Source organism: Lethenteron reissneri, chromosome 55 (assembly GCF_015708825.2).
Source record: "Lethenteron reissneri isolate LAM-NWPU_2019-01 chromosome 55, ASM1570882v1, whole genome shotgun sequence".
Lineage (NCBI taxonomy): Eukaryota > Metazoa > Chordata > Hyperoartia > Petromyzontiformes > Petromyzontidae > Lethenteron > Lethenteron reissneri.
Genome location: NC_083833.1, coordinates 8,540,447 through 8,562,604, shown reverse-complemented (window position 1 = coordinate 8,562,604; position 22,158 = coordinate 8,540,447). Strand labels below are relative to the sequence as shown.

Genomic DNA, 22,158 nt, shown 5'->3' with positions numbered 1-22,158 from the left:
ATCAAGGACCGCCGCCTCGTGGTGACCATGAGACGGCGGTCCGTGATGAAGGCCCCGCTTCACGACGTCCTTCATCAAGGACCGCCGCCTCGTGGTGACCACGAGACGGCGGTCCGTGATGAAGGCCCCGCTTCACGACGTCCTTCATCAAGGACCGCCGCCTCGTGGTGACCACGAGACGGCGGTCCGTGATGAAGGCCCCGCGTCACGACGTCCTTCATCACGGACCGCCGACCCATGGTGACGACGAGACGGCGGTCCGTGATGAAGGCCCCGCGTCACGACGTCCTTCATCACGGACCGCCGACCCGTGGTGACGACGACACGGCGGTCCGTGATGAAGGCCCCGCGTCACGACGTCCTTCATCACGGATCGCCAACTCGTGGTGACGACGAGACGGCGGTCCGTGATGAAGGCCCCGCGTCACGACGTCCTTCATCAAGGACCGCCGCCTCGTGGTGACCACGAGACGGCGGTCCGTGATGAAGGCCCCGCGTCACGACGTCCTTCATCACGGACCGCCGACCCGTGGTGACGACGACACGGCGGTCCGTGATGAAGGCCCCGCTTCACGACGTCCTTCATCACGGACCGCCGACCCGTGGTGACGACGACACGGCGGTCCGTGATGAAGGCCCCGCGTCACGACGTCCTTCATCACGGATCGCCAACTCGTGGTGACGACGAGACGGCGGTCCGTGATGAAGGCCCCGCGTCACGACGTCCTTCATCAAGGACCGCCGCCTCGTGGTGACCACGAGACGGCGGTCCGTGATGAAGGCCCCGCGTCACGACGTCCTTCATCACGGACCGCCGACCCGTGGTGACGACGACACGGCGGTCCGTGATGAAGGCCCCGCTTCACGACGTCCTTCATCACGGATCACCATCTCGTGGTGACGACGAGACGGCGGTCCGTGATGAAGGCCCCGCGTCACGACGTCCTTCATCAAGGACCGCCGCCTCGTGGTGACCACGAGACGGCGGTCCGTGATGAAGGCCCCGCGTCACGACGTCCTTCATCACGGACCGCCGACCCGTGGTGACGACGAGACGGCGGTCCGTGATGAAGGCCCCGCGTCACGACGTCCTTCATCACGGACCGCCGACCCGTGGTGACGACGACACGGCGGTCCGTGATGAAGGCCCCGCGTCACGACGTCCTTCCTCACGGATCGCCATCTCGTGGTGACGACGAGACGGCGGTCCGTGATGAAGGCCCCGCTTCACGACGTCCTTCATCACGGATCGCCATCTCGTGGTGACGACGAGACGGCGGTCCGTGATGAAGGCCCCGCTTCACGACGTCCTTCATCACGGATCGCCATCTCGTGGTGACGACGACACGGCGGTCCGTGATGAAGGCCCCGCTTCACGACGTCCTTCATCACGGACCGCCATCTCGTGGTGACCACGAGACGGCGGTCCGTGATGAAGGCCCCGCGTCACGACGTCCTTCATCACGGACCGCCGCCTCGTGGTGACCACGAGACGGCGGTCCGTGATGAAGGCCCCGCGTCACGACGTCCTTCATCAAGGACCGCCGCCTCGTGGTGACCACGAGACGGCGGTCCGTGATGAAGGCCCCGCTTCACGACGTCCTTCATCACGGACCGCCGTCTCGTCGTTACCACGACGCGTCGTCACCACGACGCATTGTGGCTCCTGAGATCGTGAGGGTCGTTTTATTTTTTTTTCCGAAATTCGATCTTTTAAAAAAATGGCTCTGCTTGTTATTTTGCTTTGCCCCCGGGCTAACAAACTGTGCTCGGAGACGTTTTGATACGTAATTTACGTAATTTATATTACGTATCAAAACGTCTTATTATTACAATAAAGATTTTTTTAATACTCCACAAATTAATCGTGGTTGTGCGATCGGTACCACCCCCCCTCCCCACAACACCCCCAGATGTTACTGAATTGGCGCGCTGAAGAGGATATCACAGAACAACTTCTGAGATTCCTTAGAATATTTTACACACCGCACCAGGTACTCATTTGAGGCTGAGTCGACCTAGGGGTGGACCAGGACCGGTTCAAATCATCGTCACCGGTGTTGGCCATGAGCGCGAATCGAACTCGGGTCACCAGGTTCGTAGCGCAGCGCTCTAAACGCTACACTACCGCTCCCCCACACACATACACACATACACACACTGTTGACAATAATCCTACAGCTACAGATGATTCAACTCCCATGGCCATGTACCCCAGATCCCCCCCCATCATCACGTGGGGTCTTAATCTCCCCCCCCCCCCCCCCCCGGCAATGGCTGAGACCCCTGCTGCACAGAGGAGCCATTCATGGGCCCCTAGGCATGGGATCAACAGGAGGGGGAGGGTTAGCATAGCCAAAGAGGTCCATAATGGCCGTGTCGTTTCAGGGTATGTAAAGAGGATATAATTATGGCCTGAGTACAAAGGTGGAGGAGACCCGGACACGGATCCTGCACCGCTGGGCTCTTGGGGGCTCCAGTCCGAGTTTTAGCAGCCGCCCACACGATTACACGCTCGTTCACTGAGTTGGTGGCTCAGCCTTGTCATGGGTACCTTACATAGAGACTTATAGACATAGAGACCCATAGACATAGAGACCCATAGACATAGCAAGCCATAGACATAGAGACCCATAGACATAGAGACCCATAGACATAGAGACCCATAGGCATAGAGACCCATAGGCATAGAGACCCATAGGCATAGAGACCCATAGCCATAGAGACCCATAGGCATAGAGACCCATAGGCATAGAGACCCATAGGCATAGAGACCCATCGGCATAGAAACCTATAAGCAGAGAGACCCATAGGCATAGAAACCTATAGACATATAAACCTATAATCAGAGAGACCCATAGGCATAGAGACCCATAGGCATAGAAAGCTATAGGCATAGAAACCTATAGGCATAGAGAGCCATAGGCATAGAAACCTATAGACATAGAGACCCATAGGAATAGAAACCTATAGGCGTAAAAACCTATAGGTATAGAGACCCATAGGCATAGAAACCTATAGGCATAGAGAGCCATAGGCATATAAACCTATAGGCAGAGAGACCCATAGGCATAGAAACCTATAGGCATAAAAACATATAGGTATAGAGACCCATAGGAATAGAAACCTATAGGCATAGAGACCCAAAGGCATAGAAACCTATAGGCGTAAAAACCTATAGGTATAGAGACCCATAGGCATAGAAACCTATAGGCGTAAAAACCTATAGGTATAGAGACCCATAGGCATAGCGAGCCATAAGCTCGCATCGGGAGACCGGTAGACTTACATTGCGACTCATGGACTTATATAGAGACCCACAGAATTACAGAGAGACCCGTAGACTTACATTGACACCAATGTAGACTCACACTACCGGGAAAGCATCCCAAACTCGATTATAATTTGCGGGAATAAAAGTTAAAAATAAAAGTTACAAATATAAGCTAAAATCACGAGAATGACTGACTTGTGCGTGTCCTTCTGAATGCTGTGAAGTCAGGGACGTGACCTGACCTAGCCCGACACGCCCGATAATTTCTGGGGTGACGCTGGCGTTATTATTATTATTATTCACGATGGTGGCGTTGATTATGTCTCTGTGTACGGGCACTGCTGCAGGAACGCGTTAACCGCAGAAGCCCCGCGGTGGATTCGCGAATAACTCGGCCGCAGTCTCTCGTGACGCGGCCACGTGTGTGTCATCGGCCTTCCGCTACGCTTCTTCAATGTCATGGTCACGATCGCGGGCTGGGACCTCTCCGCTGCCTGATTGCGGACGAAGCCAGCTGTATTCCACCATGCTGTCGAGTCAAGTCCATTGATTTATTTTTGGGGCGGGCGCCCCTGGTGTGAATCGGCCACCCAAAGCGCCATCAACATCTGTCTGTGCACACACGTACCGACGGACGTAAAACAACGCCACCGTCCCTGCCCCGCGTGTGCAATTATTGCGGTGCACCATCTGCCGCCCAGCTTCTGAATCCACCTTGGGAGCGTCGCGTTCCATTACGCCACCATGTTCTCAGCAGGTGAGAACCTTCTAGCGGCCTTCGTGGCATCATCGGCAGCGCGTCATCCCGCCTGTTGACCGAGCGGATCGGTGGTTCAAGTCCTAACCCCGGAATGAGTTTTTTTTTATTCGGAGCCATACCCCCTGGCTCGCCAGGAGAGGGCAGTGCAGCACAGTGTGGACTCCCATCTGTTCCATCTGCACGGGAAACGGTGTTTGCCTCTCTGGCTTTCCTCTGGGTCGCTCTGGTTTCATCCTTCACGTAAAAACTCGTTATTATTTCGATGAAAACTACCGTCATATACACAGGACAGCAGAGCTTGGGATGGGGTGGGGCGGGAACAGGCGTGAGGATTTGGTGCCGGCTCATGGATAGAATTCGTGACTGAAGGAACCGACGTAGCCACGCCCCTCCTGCCCGCAACAGAGCGATGTCCTTGAGGCCCGCTGAGGCTTCCCGGCGTAAGCATAGGGCAGGGCCTGCGTGTCATTGTCCACGTTCCAAAGCAATAAAGAGTGGGGGGGGGCGGAGGAGGAGGACGCGAGACCGCAGCACCGGATTTGGCACCGCCATGGGGCACCGCTGCACGAGGAACCGCGTTTAGAGATGCGGTTGGAGCGCCGTCAAAGGGAGCGTGTGGGGTGCGGGGGAGAGACACGAGACGATCCCACCCCCTCGCTAGCTGACGCCCGGCACGGCATGGGGTGGATCGACCCGTACCATCTACTCATCACACGCATCCATCACTACCATCCACTCATCCATCACCACCATCCATCCATCACTACCATCCACTCATCCATCACCACCATCCATCCATCACGACCATCTACTCATCCCGCGTATCTATCACTACCATCCATTCATCCATCACCACCATCCATCCATCACTACCATCCACTCATCCATCACCACCATCTATCCATCACGACCATCCACTCATCCCGCGTATCTATCACTACCATCCATTCATCCCTCGCATCCATCACTACTATCCACTCATCCATCACCACCATCCATCCATCACTACCATCTACTCATCCATCACCACCATCCATCCATCACTACCATCCACTCATCCATCACCACCATCCATCCATCACTACCATCTACTCATCCCACGCATCCATCACGACCATCCATTCATCCCTCTCTTCCATCACGAACACCTGCTCATCCCTCTCATCTATCTATCCCTCTCATCCATCACAACCGTCCAATCAAACATCTCAAACGAGCGGTGACGGGGTGCTCGTTTTCCGTTTACATCCCTGCAGCCAGTGATTACAATTCGACATTCCTATGGCGGATCTTCTCCACAAGGTGGTGTCTATTCTTTCGACCCTGGTGGCAGGGATGATGGGTTGAGTCAACCCCTCCTCCACCAACCAGGACTCACGACCATCTGATTGCCGGCCACCATCACTCTGGTCCACCAGTCCATCACATCCATCGCATCCATCGCATCCATCATGTCCATCGCGTCCATCGCGTCCATCGCATCCATCGCCATAAACAAACGCCTCTCTCGAATCCACCACCGACCTTCGTCCCTCAAACCCACCTCTCACATCCACCTGTGCTTAGTTTGTCGTTCTGCCCCCGCACCTCCGATTAGCACGGTTGGCTACATACGCGCTAAAGAAAGTTTAACGCACGCACGTACATAACAAGCGAATGTATTTCTCAACGTCTAATTTAAAATCATTGCAGTTTTACGTCATCAGTTTTTCTTCCGATTCAGTTCTGATGACGTACGTGTACATCATCGAAACGAAGCCAGAAAATTTTAATAAAATTACTTTACCAGTACCAAGGCTCCCACAAGGCCATGCGGGAGGGCGTGTGGCACAGTTTGGCGCCAGCTATGATAGAGTGTGGTTGCATCACTACAGTTCTCTGCGGTGAGTAAAAAGTCTTTAAAAAGGTATAAGCCAGGATCTATCCACGTCTCGATGAAGGCCTCCCCAAATCATCGCCATCTCTAACGGTCATACCATGTGAAACCGCATCTACCTTACCCTCACCTGACACCCACCTCATCTGACGCTCACCCCCGTACCTGACTCTCACCTGACCCTCACCCCCTAAACTGAATATCACCCTCTCACCCGACACCCACCCGCACCCACTCACCTGACCCCTGACCCCCTGACCTGACACCCACCTCCTAACTTGACCCTCAACCCCTCACCTGACCTTTACCCCCCCCCCCGCACCGCCCTCGCCACCCCCCCCCCTCTCCTCACCTGATCCCGCCGGTGGCCTGCCGCAGAGTGCACATCCCGGACACGAAGAGGATGGGGCTGACGAGGTGGCTGCGCACCTCGTCGCCCGGCTGCCCGGGCGGGACGCAGAGGAACCGCGACAGCAGCAGCGGGATGGCCACGAGGCCCCCCATGGCCGTCACGCAATGCTGCCCCCCGTCACGTGATGGCGGCGTGGGGAGGGGCGGGCGGGGGGGGCAGAGTCACAGTTAGGGGTTTGGTAGAATTTTGCCGGGCGGTGGCGATGGGGGTGGTAGTTGTGGCGGTGGTGACAATGGTGGCGGTGATGGCGGTGTTAGTAGTGGTGGTGGTGGCGGTGGTCACAATGGTGGCGGTGGTGGCGGTGGTGACGATGGTGGTGGTGGCGTTGGTAGCGGTGGTAGTGGTGGTGATGGTGGCAGCAGTGGTGATGGTAGTGGTGACAATGGTGGCGGTGATGGCGGTGGTAGTAGTGGTGGTGGCGGTGGTCACAATGGTGGCGGTGGTGGCGGTGGTGACGATGGTGGTGGTGACGTTGGTAGCGGTGGTAGTAGTGGTGGTGACGGTGATGGTGGCAGTGGTGGTGATGGTAGTGGTGACAATGGTGGCGGTTGTGTTGGTGATGGCGGTGGTGACGGTGGTGGTGGCAGTGACCATGGTGGTGGTGGCATTGGTAGCGGTGGTAGTGGTGGTCACGGTGATGGTGGCAGTGGTGGTGATGGTAGTGGTGACAATGGTGGCGGTGGCGGTGGTGTTGGTGATGGCGGTGGTGACGGTGGCGGTAGTGACGGTGATGGTGGTGACAGCGATGTTCGTGTCTACGCCGCTGCACGTGGCCGCCTGCAGTGACCTAGCGCTGTGGAGGCAGCAGCAAGGGTTGGCGGATCACACACAGCTGGTGTTGTGAAACTCCCTTCTTACCGCGGGTGCCTCGCTCTGCCAGAAGGCAGTACAGCAAATTTTGACTAATCTACATCTGGGTTAGAAATATTAAATAGCAGTGGATTTCAAACCCTGAATATTGAATGGTAAAATCTGAAGGCTAAATATTTGATAATAGCTTGGGTAGGGTTAGGGGTCAGGGTTCGAAGGTTATTGCCAGTGATAGGGGGTTCGGGTCAGGGTTAACATTGGTGCTAGATTTAGACTTGTGGGTTCCGGTTATTTGTGTAATTTTTGCTAATCGGCGGTGAACGTGCCCGAGGAGACGTCCGCAGCGGACATGGAGCCTGTGTGTAGGCCGAGGGTGGATCACTCCATCGTGTGCCCAGGAGAGATGGCGACAGCTTGGGGGTTGGGGGACCTTCATCCAGCAGTGGATTGATCATGGCTTTTGCTGCCGCCGCTGATGATGATATTTGGTGATAAGGGGTAGTGTTTAACCTTGAGGGAGGTTGGGCACTGGTGCCATGAGGAAGTGGATAAGGTGATGGTTGCAGTTATGATGAAGAAGGCTGGGCCATGAAGAGGTGGATGAGGTGATGGTTGTAGTTATGGTAAAGATGGCTGGGCCATGAAGAGGTGGATGAGGTGATGGTTGCAGTTATGATAAAGATGGCTGGAGCCATGAGGATGTGGCTGGAACCATGAGGAGGTGGATGAGGAGGTGCTGCGTAGTCGCACCTGTAGGCCAAGGAGCACGCAGAGAGGCCATGGAGGCGAGTCCAGGATGGAGTAGGCGAGCGTGGACGAGGGGGTGACCTGGGCGCAAAGACAAAGATCCCCCGTGTGTAATAATGTTCCAGGAGACTTGGACGCCGGGGTTGGAGGCACACGTATTTATTCCGTGTCGGGTACAGCACAACACTGGACATACAACACTGGAGGGGGTATCGGCCCCCTCACCCGTCTAACTGGGAATACACCCTCTAGCTACGCCTAGCCTACCTCTTGGTCCTCCACTAACGGGCTAGGGGAGGCTAGCTAGCCCGACACTGGTAAGTCGGGCTCACGGTACCCGGAGTCCCAGACCAGCTCTTACAAGAGCACCGGCTCTGGCTCTCGGGACCACGCCGCTGGCTCGATCCTGTTCGGCCCTGATAAGGGTAGCGATCCAGGGGAGTCCACGGCTCTATCTAGACGATCTTCTGTCTTCACTGGTTAGCTTCAACATCTCTCCTTGAGCCCTCCGGCTCATGGCTCATCCCCTTTTATATCAAAACCCCCGCTGAGGGGTGGGGCCCCGGGGGATCCCAGCTCCGAGTCAGCCCCCCAGGCTGCCCGATGCGGACGTCGCTGGGAGCACCTTCCCGTGCACCGACATAGCCACGCCCACTGTGTTTCTTTCCCGTGTGATCCCATTGTATAACAGCCCCTCCGTAACACCCCTACATCACCACCCCCCCCCCCCCTGTACAGCTGGCAGCCGTCCCGGCTGCAACAAAACAACATTAAAGTGTATTTACCCCTTGAACCCGCGTGTGCCTCACAATTTTTTCAACAATAACGACAACAAGAACAACAACAAGAACAACAACAGCAAGAAGAGAAAATAACCCGACGCACCCCCCCCCCCCCGAATAAATACAAATTCCGTAAGAGCACCATATATACAATTAGCAGGAAAATACACCACACACACAACACACAGTGAACACAACATATATACAATCCTCCGGGCATCACAAAGTCTGCGCATTTTCGCGCACGTTCTTGCAGCAGGCCCGTCACAGGGGCAACCCCGGATGGCGGATTGTTGGGTGGCAACCGTCCGTGTCTGAGTGAGTCACTTTCTGTTGCCGCGTGACCCTCGGCATCCCCAGGAGGGGTTGGCGGGCGTGAGCCCGTCACTCCCGGTGCACCTGGGGGCGGGACAGCCGGCAGCACGTTAGGTGAGAGCAGCGGAGGCGGACCCTGGGAGTCGGCGGACCCCCCACATGTTTGGCCACGCGTGTGTGAAGTGGGAACTCGGACCGCAACGAACGGTTTCAATCTGGAGGGGTGCACAAACCACCGCCGCTTCCCCCATTTGATACGTACACACTGAGGCCGCAAAACCTGAACCACCTCCACAGGACCCCGCCACGGCCGCACCAGTTTAGAGGAGGTTGCAAGTGGTACTTGGGGACAGTGTAACCATGCCCTGTCACCTGGTTTCCACTGCAGCACGTGCGCCCGACCCAGCCTGAGCCTCTCGTTAGCCTTCTGGCGGAGGTCGGAATTTTGCATAGCAGCCTCCCGTGCCTCTGTTAATTTAGCAATATTGAATTTCACATGCGCGGCCAATTTAGATTTACCCCGCGGCGTGGAGACCTGCAGCTGGGTCTGAACAGGCGGGTCAGGTTCGCGGCCGTACATCAAGAAGAAGGGGGAAAATCCCGTCGCCGCATGGGAAGCCATTCTATATGCTGCCAACACCCCTTGAATTTGAAGGTCCCAATCGGTCTGTGAGTCCGAGACCTGTTGGGACAGCATTGACGTGATGGTTCGATGCAGACGCTCCACCATCCCGTCAGTTTGCGGATGATATGGGGAGGTACGAATTTTTTTCGTTCCCAGGAGCTCACAGACCTCTTGGAGAAGTTTACCAGAAAAATGTTTGCACTGGTCGGTCAGCAGCCACTCCGGAGCACCTTTGTCCAGGACGTATCCCTGGAAAAAGGCCTCCGCGATGGCTGCTGCCGACTGGTTGGCAAGGGGCCATGCCATAGGCCAGCGCGTAAAATATTCCACCCCGGTCAACAGGTATCTGTTGCCCCTGGGGGTAGCGGGGAATGGGCCCAGAATATCAAGCGCGACAAGCTCGTTGACCCTGGAAACTCTGATGGATTGCAAAGGCGGATTAGACTCCCGTGCTGGTGGTTTACGTTGCGCACACCGAGGACATGACCCCAACAGATCTCCGACATCCCTTGTCATGCCCGGCCAAAAAAATCCAGCTGGAGCATGGCGAGGGTCTTTTGAGTCCCCAGGTGGAGGAGACGCTCATGCGCGGCCCACACCACCTTACCCCGCAAAACAGAAGGGACCACTAGCCGGTGTCGATGGGATCTCCCGTCCCAATGCATTAACAGACCCTGGACCATCTCCCATGAGTCGACATCACCCCTCTCCCGCCCAGCACTTCCGACGCGACGACGCAACGCGAGGAGGGAGGTGTCCTCCATCTGGAGGCGCCCCCATTCAGCAACAGGCAACCCCAGCAAGGAATCTTTTCCCTGTTGTGCAATCGAACCCGTCATCGACGTTGCGTCAGCGGTGGCCGCCAGGACCGGAACGGACATGTCACTCGGAGGCCTGCAACGCCCCGACCCCAGGAGACATGCGCATTCGGAGGTGGTTGGCAGCCGTGACAGAGCGTCCGCATTGGTGTGGCGAACGCCCTTACGGTACGTAGTTTCGAAATCGAAGTCCTGGAGAATCTCCAACCATCGAGACAATTGTCCCGATGGTTGTTGAACTCGCAGGGCGTACTGTAGTGCCGCATGATCTGTGCGGACGGTGAAATGCCGACCGTACAGATATGGGCGATACTGTTGGATAAAGTTAATTACCAACAGTTCCCGACGGGTGACACAATATCTTTGCTCCGCTGGAGACAACACCCGACTACTGTACGCTACTACCCGTTCCACGCCATCAACCACCTGCGAAAGCACGCCCCCAATTCCCGTGTTGCTCGCGTCCGTGTCGAGCAAAAAGGGTTTGGAAAAATCAGGGTAAACCAAAGGAGGAGCCTTTACCAGAGCGTCCCGGAGGGATCGGAAAGCAGCCTCCTCCTCCTGTCCCCAGTGAAACCGGACCCCCTTCGATGTCAAAGCATGTAAGGGCTTTGCAATCGTTGCAAAATCCGCGACAAACCGTCGGTAATACGACGCGAATCCAACAAAACTCCTGACCTCTCCCACAGAGGTGGGAGTTGGCCAGGAGCTGACACACTGCGTTTTGGCGGGATCGGTAGCAATACCTGAGCGTCCGACGATATGTCCCAAATAACGCACAGATTCGCGTAACAAATGACACTTCTGGGGTTTAAATTTCAAATTATCAGCCCGCATTTTGAGGAAAACCGCCCGCAAACTCTGGAGATGTTCGTCGATTGTTTTGCTAAAGATGATAACGTCATCCAAATAAATCAAGCACGAGTCCCATTGTAACCCAGCCAAGACCAATTCCATCAATCGCTGGAAAGTTGCCGGCGCTGAGTGGAGTCCCATCGGCAACCGGTTGAATTGGAACAGGCCGTGCGGTGTACAGAATGCAGTTTTGGGTTTCGAATCATCGTCCAGAGGAAGCTGCCAGAATCCCGAAAGCAAATCCAATGTGGAGAAGAATCGCGCTCCCGCCAAGGCGTCAAGCGATTCGTCCATCCGTGGGAGCGGGTATGCGTCGGCAACAGAAATTTTGTTGAGGCGACGAAAATCGACGCAAAACCGCAATGAGCCGTCATGATTTTTTACTAAGACAATCGGCGCTCCCCAAGGGCTGGTAGAAGGAGAAATGATGTCGGCGGCAAACATGTCATCAACGGCCGATTTGACATGGTCCTTTTCGGCGGGACTTAACCGAAAAGGATTCTGGCATATTGGCGCGCTGTCACCCGTATCAATATGGTGACGCAGCAGATGAGTACAGCCCAGATCGTATTTGTTCCGACTGAAAACGTCGGAAAATTCATGCAGCAGTGTTTTAAGCTTTTGACGCTGTAAGTCTGACAGGTCCGTCGATCCCGCACAAAGCGCCTCGAGCCACCCCTCATCACTGTCCGCATGTGGTCGCGGCAGAGGGGCAGCGCTCACGTGATTTACGACGGGCTCCTCACAGAGCACCGATGTTGCATGCGCAAGCACGGCCCCCTGTGGAACCACCACCGTCCGCGATCCCACATTGAGGACCGCAATGAAAGGGTCCCCGTCCCCTTTAACGATGGTCTGGGCCGGAATTAAGTGAGGTCCGCTAACCCCGACCCTAGACGGTCCCAGCAGAACCCCCTGGTCCCCAATCCCCTTAGCGAAAGGCCGATGTAGTTTAAGAGGCACCACCATCTGGGCCCCCGGCGGTACGCGTACCGTTCTATCGACGAGCGCCGGTACCGTCGCGAACGCCGTCCGACCCGCAGAGGGAGACGGCAGAAATGACATACATTGGCCCGACGGGAGCTCAATACAGCCCTGGTCGACTAAGATACGGATCGGCATTTTGGCCAGGAAGTCCGTCCCCAGCAGGCACGGAACCGCCAGCGAGGAGGAGACAAAAATTGGGCCAGAAAATTTGATATCCCCGATACAAATTTGCACTCGAATTTGTCCAATGATGCAAAGTGAGCCCCCGTTAGCAGCATAGAACGGAACATCAACGGGCAGCAAAGGACGGCTCTGAACAGGAAGAATGTTGTAAATTAATTCCGAAATAATGGTCGCCGATGCTCCCGTATCGACCAGGATGCGCGCCTCAACCCCATCAATGTGCCCCACAACGACTGACGACCCCGACGACGCGGCCACAACGCGATGGGCCAACACAGACCACTGGCTGGGTTGGATATTAGTCCCCACAGTGGTACGTGTTGGCGCGACGGTGTGCAATTTCAGACCCGAGTTCGTTGCGGTGCGTGAGTGTGTGATGGGTGTGTGTATAGGCCAACCATGTGGGGTGCCGCGACTCGCCGGGTTATGTTGTTGGAGCTTGGGAAGAGGCGCGGCGTCCTGTCGAGGCGTCGCCCCGCGCTGCCGAGGAGACCGGCATCCCGAGGCCACATGACCCCGGAGGCCGCAATTGTAGCAGCGCGGGAGCGCTCCCGATGACTTTGGCTGGTCGAGGCGGCTCGGTCCGTCCCGAGCCGGCCGTACTCCCGCTCTCCACTCCAGCTGACGGTCGACGGCGCAAATTTCCTCCGCCGGGAGGGTGGCTGCAGCCACGGCACGGCCGGTCGCTGCCTTGCTGGCCTTTCGTCGCTGCGAGAGTAAGTTGGCGTGGAGGTGTCGTGCGGCCCGGAGGGAAGACATCTCAGCGTCGTCCTGCGCCACGACGACAATGTCCAATTCGTCAGCCAGCAAGAGGATCTTCTCCGTCACCATGGCATCCACTCCTTCGTCATCCATTCGCGGGAAAGCCATTCTTGCCAGTGCCAGGAGAGCTGTGCGATACGCCAGGGGCGACTCCTTGGCACCCCGCTGACGATCGTAGAATAGCTGTCTGCAGTCAGAAGGTGGTCCGTAGACTGCAGCCAGCAGCTGAAGCGCCATCTGCAGCGTGGCGCGCTTGGCTTTCGGCGCCGAGGTGAGAGTGGCGAGGGCATCGCTGTCGAGCATCGCCGGCAGCGCGCGGAGAGCCTCGGTATCTGTCCACTGCGCCATCTCCTGGTGTGCGAGGAAGCGCCGCTGAAAGCCGCCCCAGTCACCATCTTCGCCCACGAACTCCTTGAGGGGAGGTAAACGTTGGTGCAACGCAGCGGCCGCAGTCGAAGGTCGCCCCCCGTTGCTCCCATCACTCGGCTCGGCTTCGGCGTGAACGACGAGTGGCATCGCCGGTCGCACCACTGGTGACGCCCTGGCCGCTCCTGATGACGTAGCAGCCACTGTACGCCCGACGTCGGACGCGAGGCTCAGCCCGGCCACACCCTCAGCAGTCGCTGCTGCGATGGCGGGAAATTCAAAATCCGGCTCCGTGAAAGTGGCGGGAACCCGTGCTGCCCGTCGCCTGTCATCGCTCCGTGGCGGTCCACCAGCCCCCAGCCGCGTAATTTGGTCAAGCGTGGCAGCAGCAGCGTAAAGTAGCTCCGCCAGTCTCGCGTGAGCCTGCCGCAGTCCATCTGCTGACGGCTCCCCTCCATCCAGACGCTGCGGTGTGGATGGACCCGGCCCCGGCTGCTCGGCGTCGCCTTCAGCCATCTCGGGCTCAACTTCGACAGCGGTGTCCTCCGCCCCCGGTTCCCTGGCACGAGCCGTCCGTCGCGTGTCCATGTTCGTAGCAGATCACTTCTAATACCAGATGTAATAATGTTCCAGGAGACTTGGACGCCGGGGTTGGAGGCACACGTATTTATTCCGTGTCGGGTACAGCACAACACTGGACATACAACACTGGAGGGGGTATCGGCCCCCTCACCCGTCTAACTGGGAATACACCCTCTAGCTACGCCTAGCCTACCTCTTGGTCCTCCACTAACGGGCTAGGGGAGGCTAGCTAGCCCGACACTGGTAAGTCGGGCTCACGGTACCCGGAGTCCCAGACCAGCTCTTACAAGAGCACCGGCTCTGGCTCTCGGGACCACGCCGCTGGCTCGATCCTGTCCGGCCCTGATAAGGGCGGCGATCCAGGGGAGTCCACGGCTCTATCTAGACGATCTTCTGTCTTCACTGGTTAGCTTCAACATCTCTCCTTGAGCCCTCCAGCTCATCCCCTTTTATACCAAAACCCCCGCTGAGGGGTGGGGCCCCGGGGGATCCCAGCTCCGAGTCAGCCCCCCAGGCTGCCCGATGCGGACGTCGCTGGGAGCACCTTCCCGTGCACCGACATAGCCACGCCCACTGTGTTTCTTTCCCGTGTGATCCCATTGTATAACAGCCCCTCCGTAACACCCCTACACGTGTAGCCTGTGACAGACTGTTGGGGCAAGTGCTGTTAGCGAGCACCTATAAAGGCCGGCACGGCACACGAGGGGGTGGGTGGCCAACACCACGCCCGGTCGCCTTTGTCTCCCCAGTGGCGATGTTTACACACCGCACCAGGTACTCGTTTGAGGCTGAGTCGACCTACGGGAGGAGGCCCAGGACCGGTTGAGATAATCGTCGCCGGTGTTAGCCGCGAGTGAGAATCTCACTGTGCCACCACACGGTTACAACAACAGCCGGCGCTGTTCGCCATTAAGCGGTGGTGACGTTACCACGGCGCCGGTACCAGGCTAGGTGCACTTTGACGCCACGTGAGGTGTCTAAGATTCGCTGGCAGGAGGGTCACGGGACAGGCCCAGGTGCCGTAGGTTGGCTGACTGGCAGATGCACCAGCCGTGTACTCTACTGTGCCAAATCGCTGCGTTTTAGCCACCCGGCGCTCCGCTCGTTGTTGTGAGCGTCGCTCCTCCACCCTCCGTTGTTGCTGGAGGGCGACTGCCTCTAACTGCCCAGTAGCAGCGTCCTTCACGAGCCTCCTCCACAGAGGCCGATCTTGACACCGCTGGTACCAGTCATCGGCAAGTCCACTCAGCTCCACATCCTCCTGTACCACATCACTCCATCTCTTCTCTAGCCCGTCCCGCGCCCGTTAAGCTCCCCTCTATCCGGCCAAACAGAAGCTGCTTGGGTATGCGATGGCTGGGTCATGTAGCCCGCATTCCCAGCCACGAAGGTACAAGCACAAGTATATATACACAGGCAAGGCCGTAGCCATGGAGTCAACATTAGGGAGGACCAAATCTTCCAGGGTGTCTGGGGGTCCCAACCCAGAAAAATATCTACATTTGAAAACGAATTTCCTGCCTAAAATATAAAAAAAATTCACTAATACATGGGATGGACTTTTTATTTATGTTTTCCAATAATGTCTAATAGTGTATTGTATTACATTGTTCTGCTTTTACTTTTTTTTACCATTTCTTGTTTCATTGTATGTAATGGCAGAGATTAGGGATTAATAAATTACAACCATAACCACAATCATATGAACAGAAATCTATGCTTTGATTTATATGAAGACAAGTCCTGATATTGTGGCCAAGATTTAGAAAATTGTTTTTATTTTTTATTTACATAACATAGCAATTTTAAATAATCGTGATTGGTGTTGGTGGCCGTGAACGGGAATCGAACTCGGGACGCCGCCTTCGTAGCGCAGTCCCCGCTAACAACCGCTGCACCACCGCTCCTCTCACGATGGTCACACAGGCACACACAAAGATAAATATCCCTCGTATAGCCTTAACAGACTGTAGGGGCAAGTGCTGTTAGCGAGCACCTATGAAGGCCGGCACGGCACACAAGGAGGTGTGTGGCCAGCACCACGCCCGGCCGCCTTTGTCTCCGAAGTGGCGAAGTGGCGATGAGCGGAAATCGGTGGCCAGGTTCGTAGCGCAGCGCGCTAACCGCTACACTACCGCTCCCCACTTCACGCGCGAACCGATACACACACACAAGTATACACACAGATGCACAGCGCAGCACAGTTGCCAATACATTTGCACGGCTAAATCTATGATCCTAGGGCCCTGGTTCATGGTTCCAGGTCCCTGGTCTCAGGTCTCTGGTTCCGGGTCCCAGATCCGTGGTTTCAGATCCCTGGTCCCAGGTCCCTGGTTCCTGATCTCAGGTCCCTGGTCCCAGGTTCCTGGTCTCAGATCCCTGGTCTCAGATCCCTGGTCCCAGGTTCTTGGTCTCAGATCCCTGGTCTCAGATCCCTGGTTCCTGATCTCAGGTTCCTGGTCCCAGGTGTCAAGTTCCTGGTCCCAGGCTCCTGGTCCCAGATGCCAGGTTCCTGATCCCAGGTACTCACCGAGGGAGGGCTGCTGACGGAGGGAAGCTTTAGCGCAGGGTGCTGGCGGTCTCCGACTCTTCCTGGGACACCCGGCATCGTGTCTCCGCGTGTCTCGGCGTGTCTCCGCGTGTTTGCACGTGTCTCTCTGTCTCAGCGTCTCGTTGAGTCTCTGTGTGTCTCTCCCGCCGTGTCTCTGCGTGAACTCCGCGTGTCTGCACGTGTCTCTCTGTCTCAGCGTCTCGTTGAGTCTCTGTGTGTCCCTCCCGCCGTGTCTCTGCGTGAACTCCCCGTGTCTGCGCGTGTCTCTCTGTCTCAGCGTCTCGTTCAGTCTCTGTGTGTCCCTCCCGCCGTGTCTCTGCGTGAACTCCGCGTGTCTGCGCGTGTCTCTCTGTCTCAGCGTCTCGTTCAGTCTCTGTGTGTCCCTCCCGCCGTGTCTCTGCGTGAACTCCGCGTGTCTGCACGTGTCTCTCTGTCTCAGCGTCTCGTTGAGTCTATGTGTGTCCCTCCCGCCGTGTCTCTGCGTGAACTCCTTTTTCTCTGTCTCAGCGTCTCGTTGAGTCTCTGTGTGTCCCTCCCGCCGTGTCTCTGTGTGAACTCCCCGTCTCTGCGCCTGTCTCAGTGTGTCTCACTGTCTCTTGGCGTGTCTGCCCGTGGTCATTTCAGCGTGGCTGATTGTGTGTGTCTCTCTCTGCCTCTGTGAGTCTCAATATGTCTCAGTGTGTCTCCGCGTGTCTGTCTGCTTGGGTCTCTTACGTATCACTCTATGTGTGCCATTGTTTTATGTCTCCTTTTCTGTAGATATCTCGATATGTCTACGTCTGCCCGTCTGCCTGTGTCTCTGTACGTGTCAGTATCCAGAACTTTTTTGCGACTCCTTGTCTTCGTGTCTGTCCCTACGTGTGTCTGTCCCTACGTGTCTAAATGTGTATAAGCGGGGATGTCTCGGTGGTGTCTCCCGTGCGTCTGTGTCTCGGCTTGTACCTGTCTCAGTATGTCTCTCTTTTGTGAGCGTGTCCAAGCGTCTCTCGGTGTGTCTGTGCTCCGTGAGCCCCGTTTGAATCTCCACGTGTCTGTCTCGTTGAGTCTCTAGGGGTCTCAAGTCTCCGCGTGTCTTCACCTGTGAGTCTCTGCGTGTATCCACGTGTCCCTCTCGTCGTGTCTCCACGTGTCCCTCTCGTCGTGTCTCCAAGTGTCTGTCTCGTCAAGTCTCCGCGTGTCTCCACGTGTCCCTCTGGTCGTGTCTCCACGTGTCCCTCTCGTCGTGTCTCCGCGTGTCTCCACGTGTTCCTCTCGTTGAGTCTCCACGTGTCCCTCTCGTCGTGTCTCTAAGTGTCTGTCTCGTTGAGTCTCTGCGTGCTTCCACGTGTCCCTCTCGTCGTGTCTCCACGTGTCTGTCTCGTCAAGTCTCCGCGTGTCTCCACGTGTCCCTCTGGTCGTGTCTCCACGTGTCCCTCTCGTCGTGTCTCTAAGTGTCTGTCTCGTTGAGTCTGCGCGTGTCTCCACGTGTCCCTCTCGTCGTGTCTCCACGTGTCTGTCTCGTTGAGTCTGCGCGTGTCTCCACGTGTCCCTCTCGTCGTGTCTCCACGTGTCTGTCTCGTCAGGTCTCCGCGTGTCGCCGTGTGACTCGTTGTGTCTCCGTGTGTCTCCCTCTGTCTCGTGGGAGCGAGCGCGTGACCCCCTGTGAAGGGGGCGGGGGTGGTGGTGAGGGGGGGGGGTACTTTGATGGCAACTCACATAAAATAGTTATGAATGAACAATATTAAATAAATAATAACAGCAGTGAGACAATGTGAAGGGACTGCGATGGCAGTACTGTAGTGCACAAGTGTAGTGAGTCCAACGGATCGATCTTTGTGTTTGTGTCTTTCAAATTTCACACTTAACTTCTAATTTAGCAATTTTTGGAATATCGTAATCAACCAGGCTATGCGTTAATTGTGTGTAATTGTGTGCATTGTCTTTGAGTTGTGCGCCTTTTGGCGTCATCTGGTCCAACCCATGTGAGACTAGGCTCTAAAGAAAGCTGTCTCGGGTGTGGACCAATCAACTTCAATGACAGTACACATTATCAGAGTTATGTTTTTTGTTTGCATTATGACTGCAGGTATTGTGGTCTATGCAAACATGACTCCTTGTAAAAAAGGTGTTAGTTTTGTTGCCAGATAGAAGGGTAAAAAACCAATTATCATATATTTTACTGGCAAGTGAGGTTCCAATGGTGAGGACCGATGTGTTATGCTGCACCGGTGTAGCCCCAGTACATCGCAAATGACTCGATTTGGATCACACAGCAGCAGCAGCAGCAATCATCGCCACTCTCCTGGCAGACTGATGCCCCAGGCCTCTTGTGCAAATAAAGACTCAGCCTGGTGTCTCTTTGAGATCTCACAATTTTTTCGTTGAAACAAAATAAACTTGAAACACGAGAAGATGACATGAAAACTCATTTATTTTTAACTGCTTTGGAGTTGTGTTTAGTTTGTTGTCCTTCTCCCGCACCTGCAATTATCACGGTTGACTACGTACGGTGCTAAAGAAGTTCAACATACACGTGGATGAAAAATACATACATTTACAGAGATATTGGTACATGTACACTTACATACATGGCGGGTGGAGTGGTGGCGCAGTGGTTAGCGCACTGCCCTATAAAGCCTGACTTCGATTCGTGGTCACGGCTAACATCAGTGGCGATTGACATCTGAACCGGCGGCTCTGGGCGTCCTGTTCACCAATCTGCACATGACCAGCGTGGTGAAGTATGGTCCAAAAAGCTCCCATGACCGGCACAGTGTCGGTAGGCCCTTCATCTAGCAGTTGATTGAACAAAAGGATGCAAATATCTAAGTACCGGTACTGATCGTAGTGCTTGAGTTTAAAGAAGAGTTTCGATTTAAAGCTTTCGTGACTGCAGAGATTCATCTTCTTGGTTCTTTCGGTAAAGTCACGTAGAAGGGAAGTAATAAAATAATAAAAATAAAACATAATAAAATAATTCCCACGACGTTTCGGCCACAACGCAAGCAGCCGTCCTCAGGTGAAGACCATGTCTGTCGAGGCGACAGCGTCCTCAGGTGAAGACCAGGTCTGTCGAGGCGACAGCGTCTGCCTCGACAGACCTGGGTTTCACCTGAGGACGGCTGCTTGCGTTGTGGCCGAAACGTCGTGAGAATTATTTTATTATGTTTTATTTTTATTATTTTATTGCTTCCCTTCTACGTGACTTTACCGAAAGAACCAAGAAGATGAAAGTTTAAAGAAGAGATTTACAGATGCTTGCCACCAGACGGCAGCATCCCAGCGAAGATGGAACGCTGGTCTAATGGTGGCACCGAGTGGTTGTGAACGTGGGACGAACGTTCCTCGTTGACTGGGAGAGATTTACCTCTTTTGCATGAAGGCCTACCCACCAGAGGTCGCAAACGGGTTTTGATTCCTTACCCGTACCCGGTCGCACCAGGGTTGCAAACGGGTACCCGTACCTGGCCGTACCCTACCGTACCCTACCCGTACCCGGCCGGGTAGGGTACTGGTATCGGGTACCTGATTGCGACCTCTGGGATGAAGCCATGTTGCAGGCGCGGGTGGGTTGATTCTAGGAACTTGAATTGTGAGAAGAGACAAGACGTTGGGAAATGAGTGACAAACGGTGACTCACCAGTGACTCACGGTCTACCCGTACCCAGCCGCGCCAGGGTCGCAAATGGGTACCCGTACCCGGCCGGGTACGGGTAGCCGGGTATCGGGTAGGGTACGGGTATCGGGTACCCGGTTGCGACCTCTGCTACCGTGTCGGTTAGGTCGTGGAGGGTTGCGGGACCATTCTTCACCATTCTGGTCTAATGTGGATTTCTGAAGGAGGTGGGTTCCCCCAGGACCAGTTCAGATACCGACTATAGGCTGGCGTGAATGAGTGTCAGATTTGAATGGCGTTCTAGAAGGGCTAGAAGGATGAGATTTGGCACAACTATAGGCATAGGAAGGTTTGTGTCTGGAGGGTTTGAAGAGTGCCGAGGCACTGCATAACCTCTGCATATTATGAGACCTCCTTTGCCATTAGCAAGATATAGCAATAGGTTTTTACCCCTTTATCTGGCACCAAAACTGACACCTTTATACAAGGGATCATGTTTGCAATAACCACAACACAAGCAGTCAAAATGAAAACAAAAAGAAACAACTCTGATAATGATATGCACTGCCCTTTAAATTGATTGGTCCACACCCGAGACAGCTTTTCTTAGAGCCTAGTCTTCACTGGTGTATAATGTTCGGTTGCTCGGTCAATGGCCAGGATCAACGGCGGCGTGGTGTATTCCGCAAATATGGCCGACTGTGAGGGCGGGCACAAGCCGGCGTGAGTAGGTTAAACGTTGAGTTTTATAAGGGCACCACGGGGTGACCAGCCCCTCCCCACCCAGCCCCACCCCTCCCACCCCCACCCTCCCCACCCAGCCCCTCCCCACCCTCCCCTCCCCACCCAGCCCCACCCTCCTCTCCCCACCCAGCCCCTCCCCACCCCACCCAGCCCCTCCCTCCCCTCCCACCCCTCCCTCCCCACCCAGCCCCTCCCCACCCTCCCCACTCAGCCCCACCCTCCCAACCCAGCCCCTCCCCACCCTCCCCTCCCCACCCAGCCCCTCCCCACCCTCCCCACCCAGCCCCTCCCCACCCTCCCCTCTCCACCCAGCCCCACCCCTCCCATTTTTGGATGCACGACGGACGGAGCCGACGGACACAATAATCCCCTGTGGGCTGGTAGAACCAGGAGGTTTCTACCAGTATTACAGACCAATTCAGACCTCACTGGTAAGGGGACGTCCATAAATGACGTCACGCACCTGGGGGGGGGGGGGGGGTCAGACATTTGTGACGATGTGTGACGAGGGGGGGGGGGGGTGAGAAATGTGACGTCACATCAAAATGCGCAACTTTAAATAAATATAGACAACACGTTCTACTTAAATTTACTTTTTAATAAATGGTTTCTCCTACAACATCACAGTGCAGCGCCACGTTAAAAACGCACTACAATGATAATAGTTTAAAGCGATTTGAAGCATGTTTTATTTTTTTTGGGGGGGGGGGGCAGAGCTTTGTGACGTCATATTTGAGGGGGGGTCTGACTTTTTGTGACGCCGTGTGACGAAGGGGGGGGGGGGGGTTCCAAAATCGTCCAAAATCGCGTGACGTCATTTTTGGACGGCCCCTAACCCAGTAAGTACCCTTATGAATCTCAAAGTTAATCCTACAAAGCCCCATCGCAAGGGAGAGACACAAACACATACACACAATTGTTTTGCCCGAATTGAAACGGCTATACGCCGTATGGACCTGAAAACGCAATTTCCCTGTACCAGAATACAGGGTACAACGTATGGGTTGACAGGTATGCGACTACACTACTAACCACCACACTGCAATATACTACACTATACACTACACTACTATATACTACACTACACTACTATATACTACACTACACTACTATA

General features: G+C 55.4%; 1 protein-coding gene across 1 annotated transcript in view; it reads right to left on the bottom strand.

Moving 5' to 3' along the window:
* LOC133356835 (solute carrier family 23 member 1-like) overlaps nucleotides 1–17,156 on the bottom strand; it is a 29,361-nt gene extending 12,205 nt beyond the window's left edge. The window contains exons 1-3 of the mRNA XM_061574551.1: nucleotides 16,685–17,156; nucleotides 7,883–7,960; nucleotides 6,263–6,429 (exon numbers count right to left, since the gene is read on the bottom strand). Of these exons, the coding sequence (XP_061430535.1) occupies nucleotides 6,263–6,429; nucleotides 7,883–7,960; nucleotides 16,685–16,762 (323 nt within the window). The 5' untranslated portion in view covers nucleotides 16,763–17,156. The remainder of the gene's footprint in view (nucleotides 1–6,262; nucleotides 6,430–7,882; nucleotides 7,961–16,684) is intronic.
* Nucleotides 17,157–22,158: the final 5,002 nt, after the last annotated feature.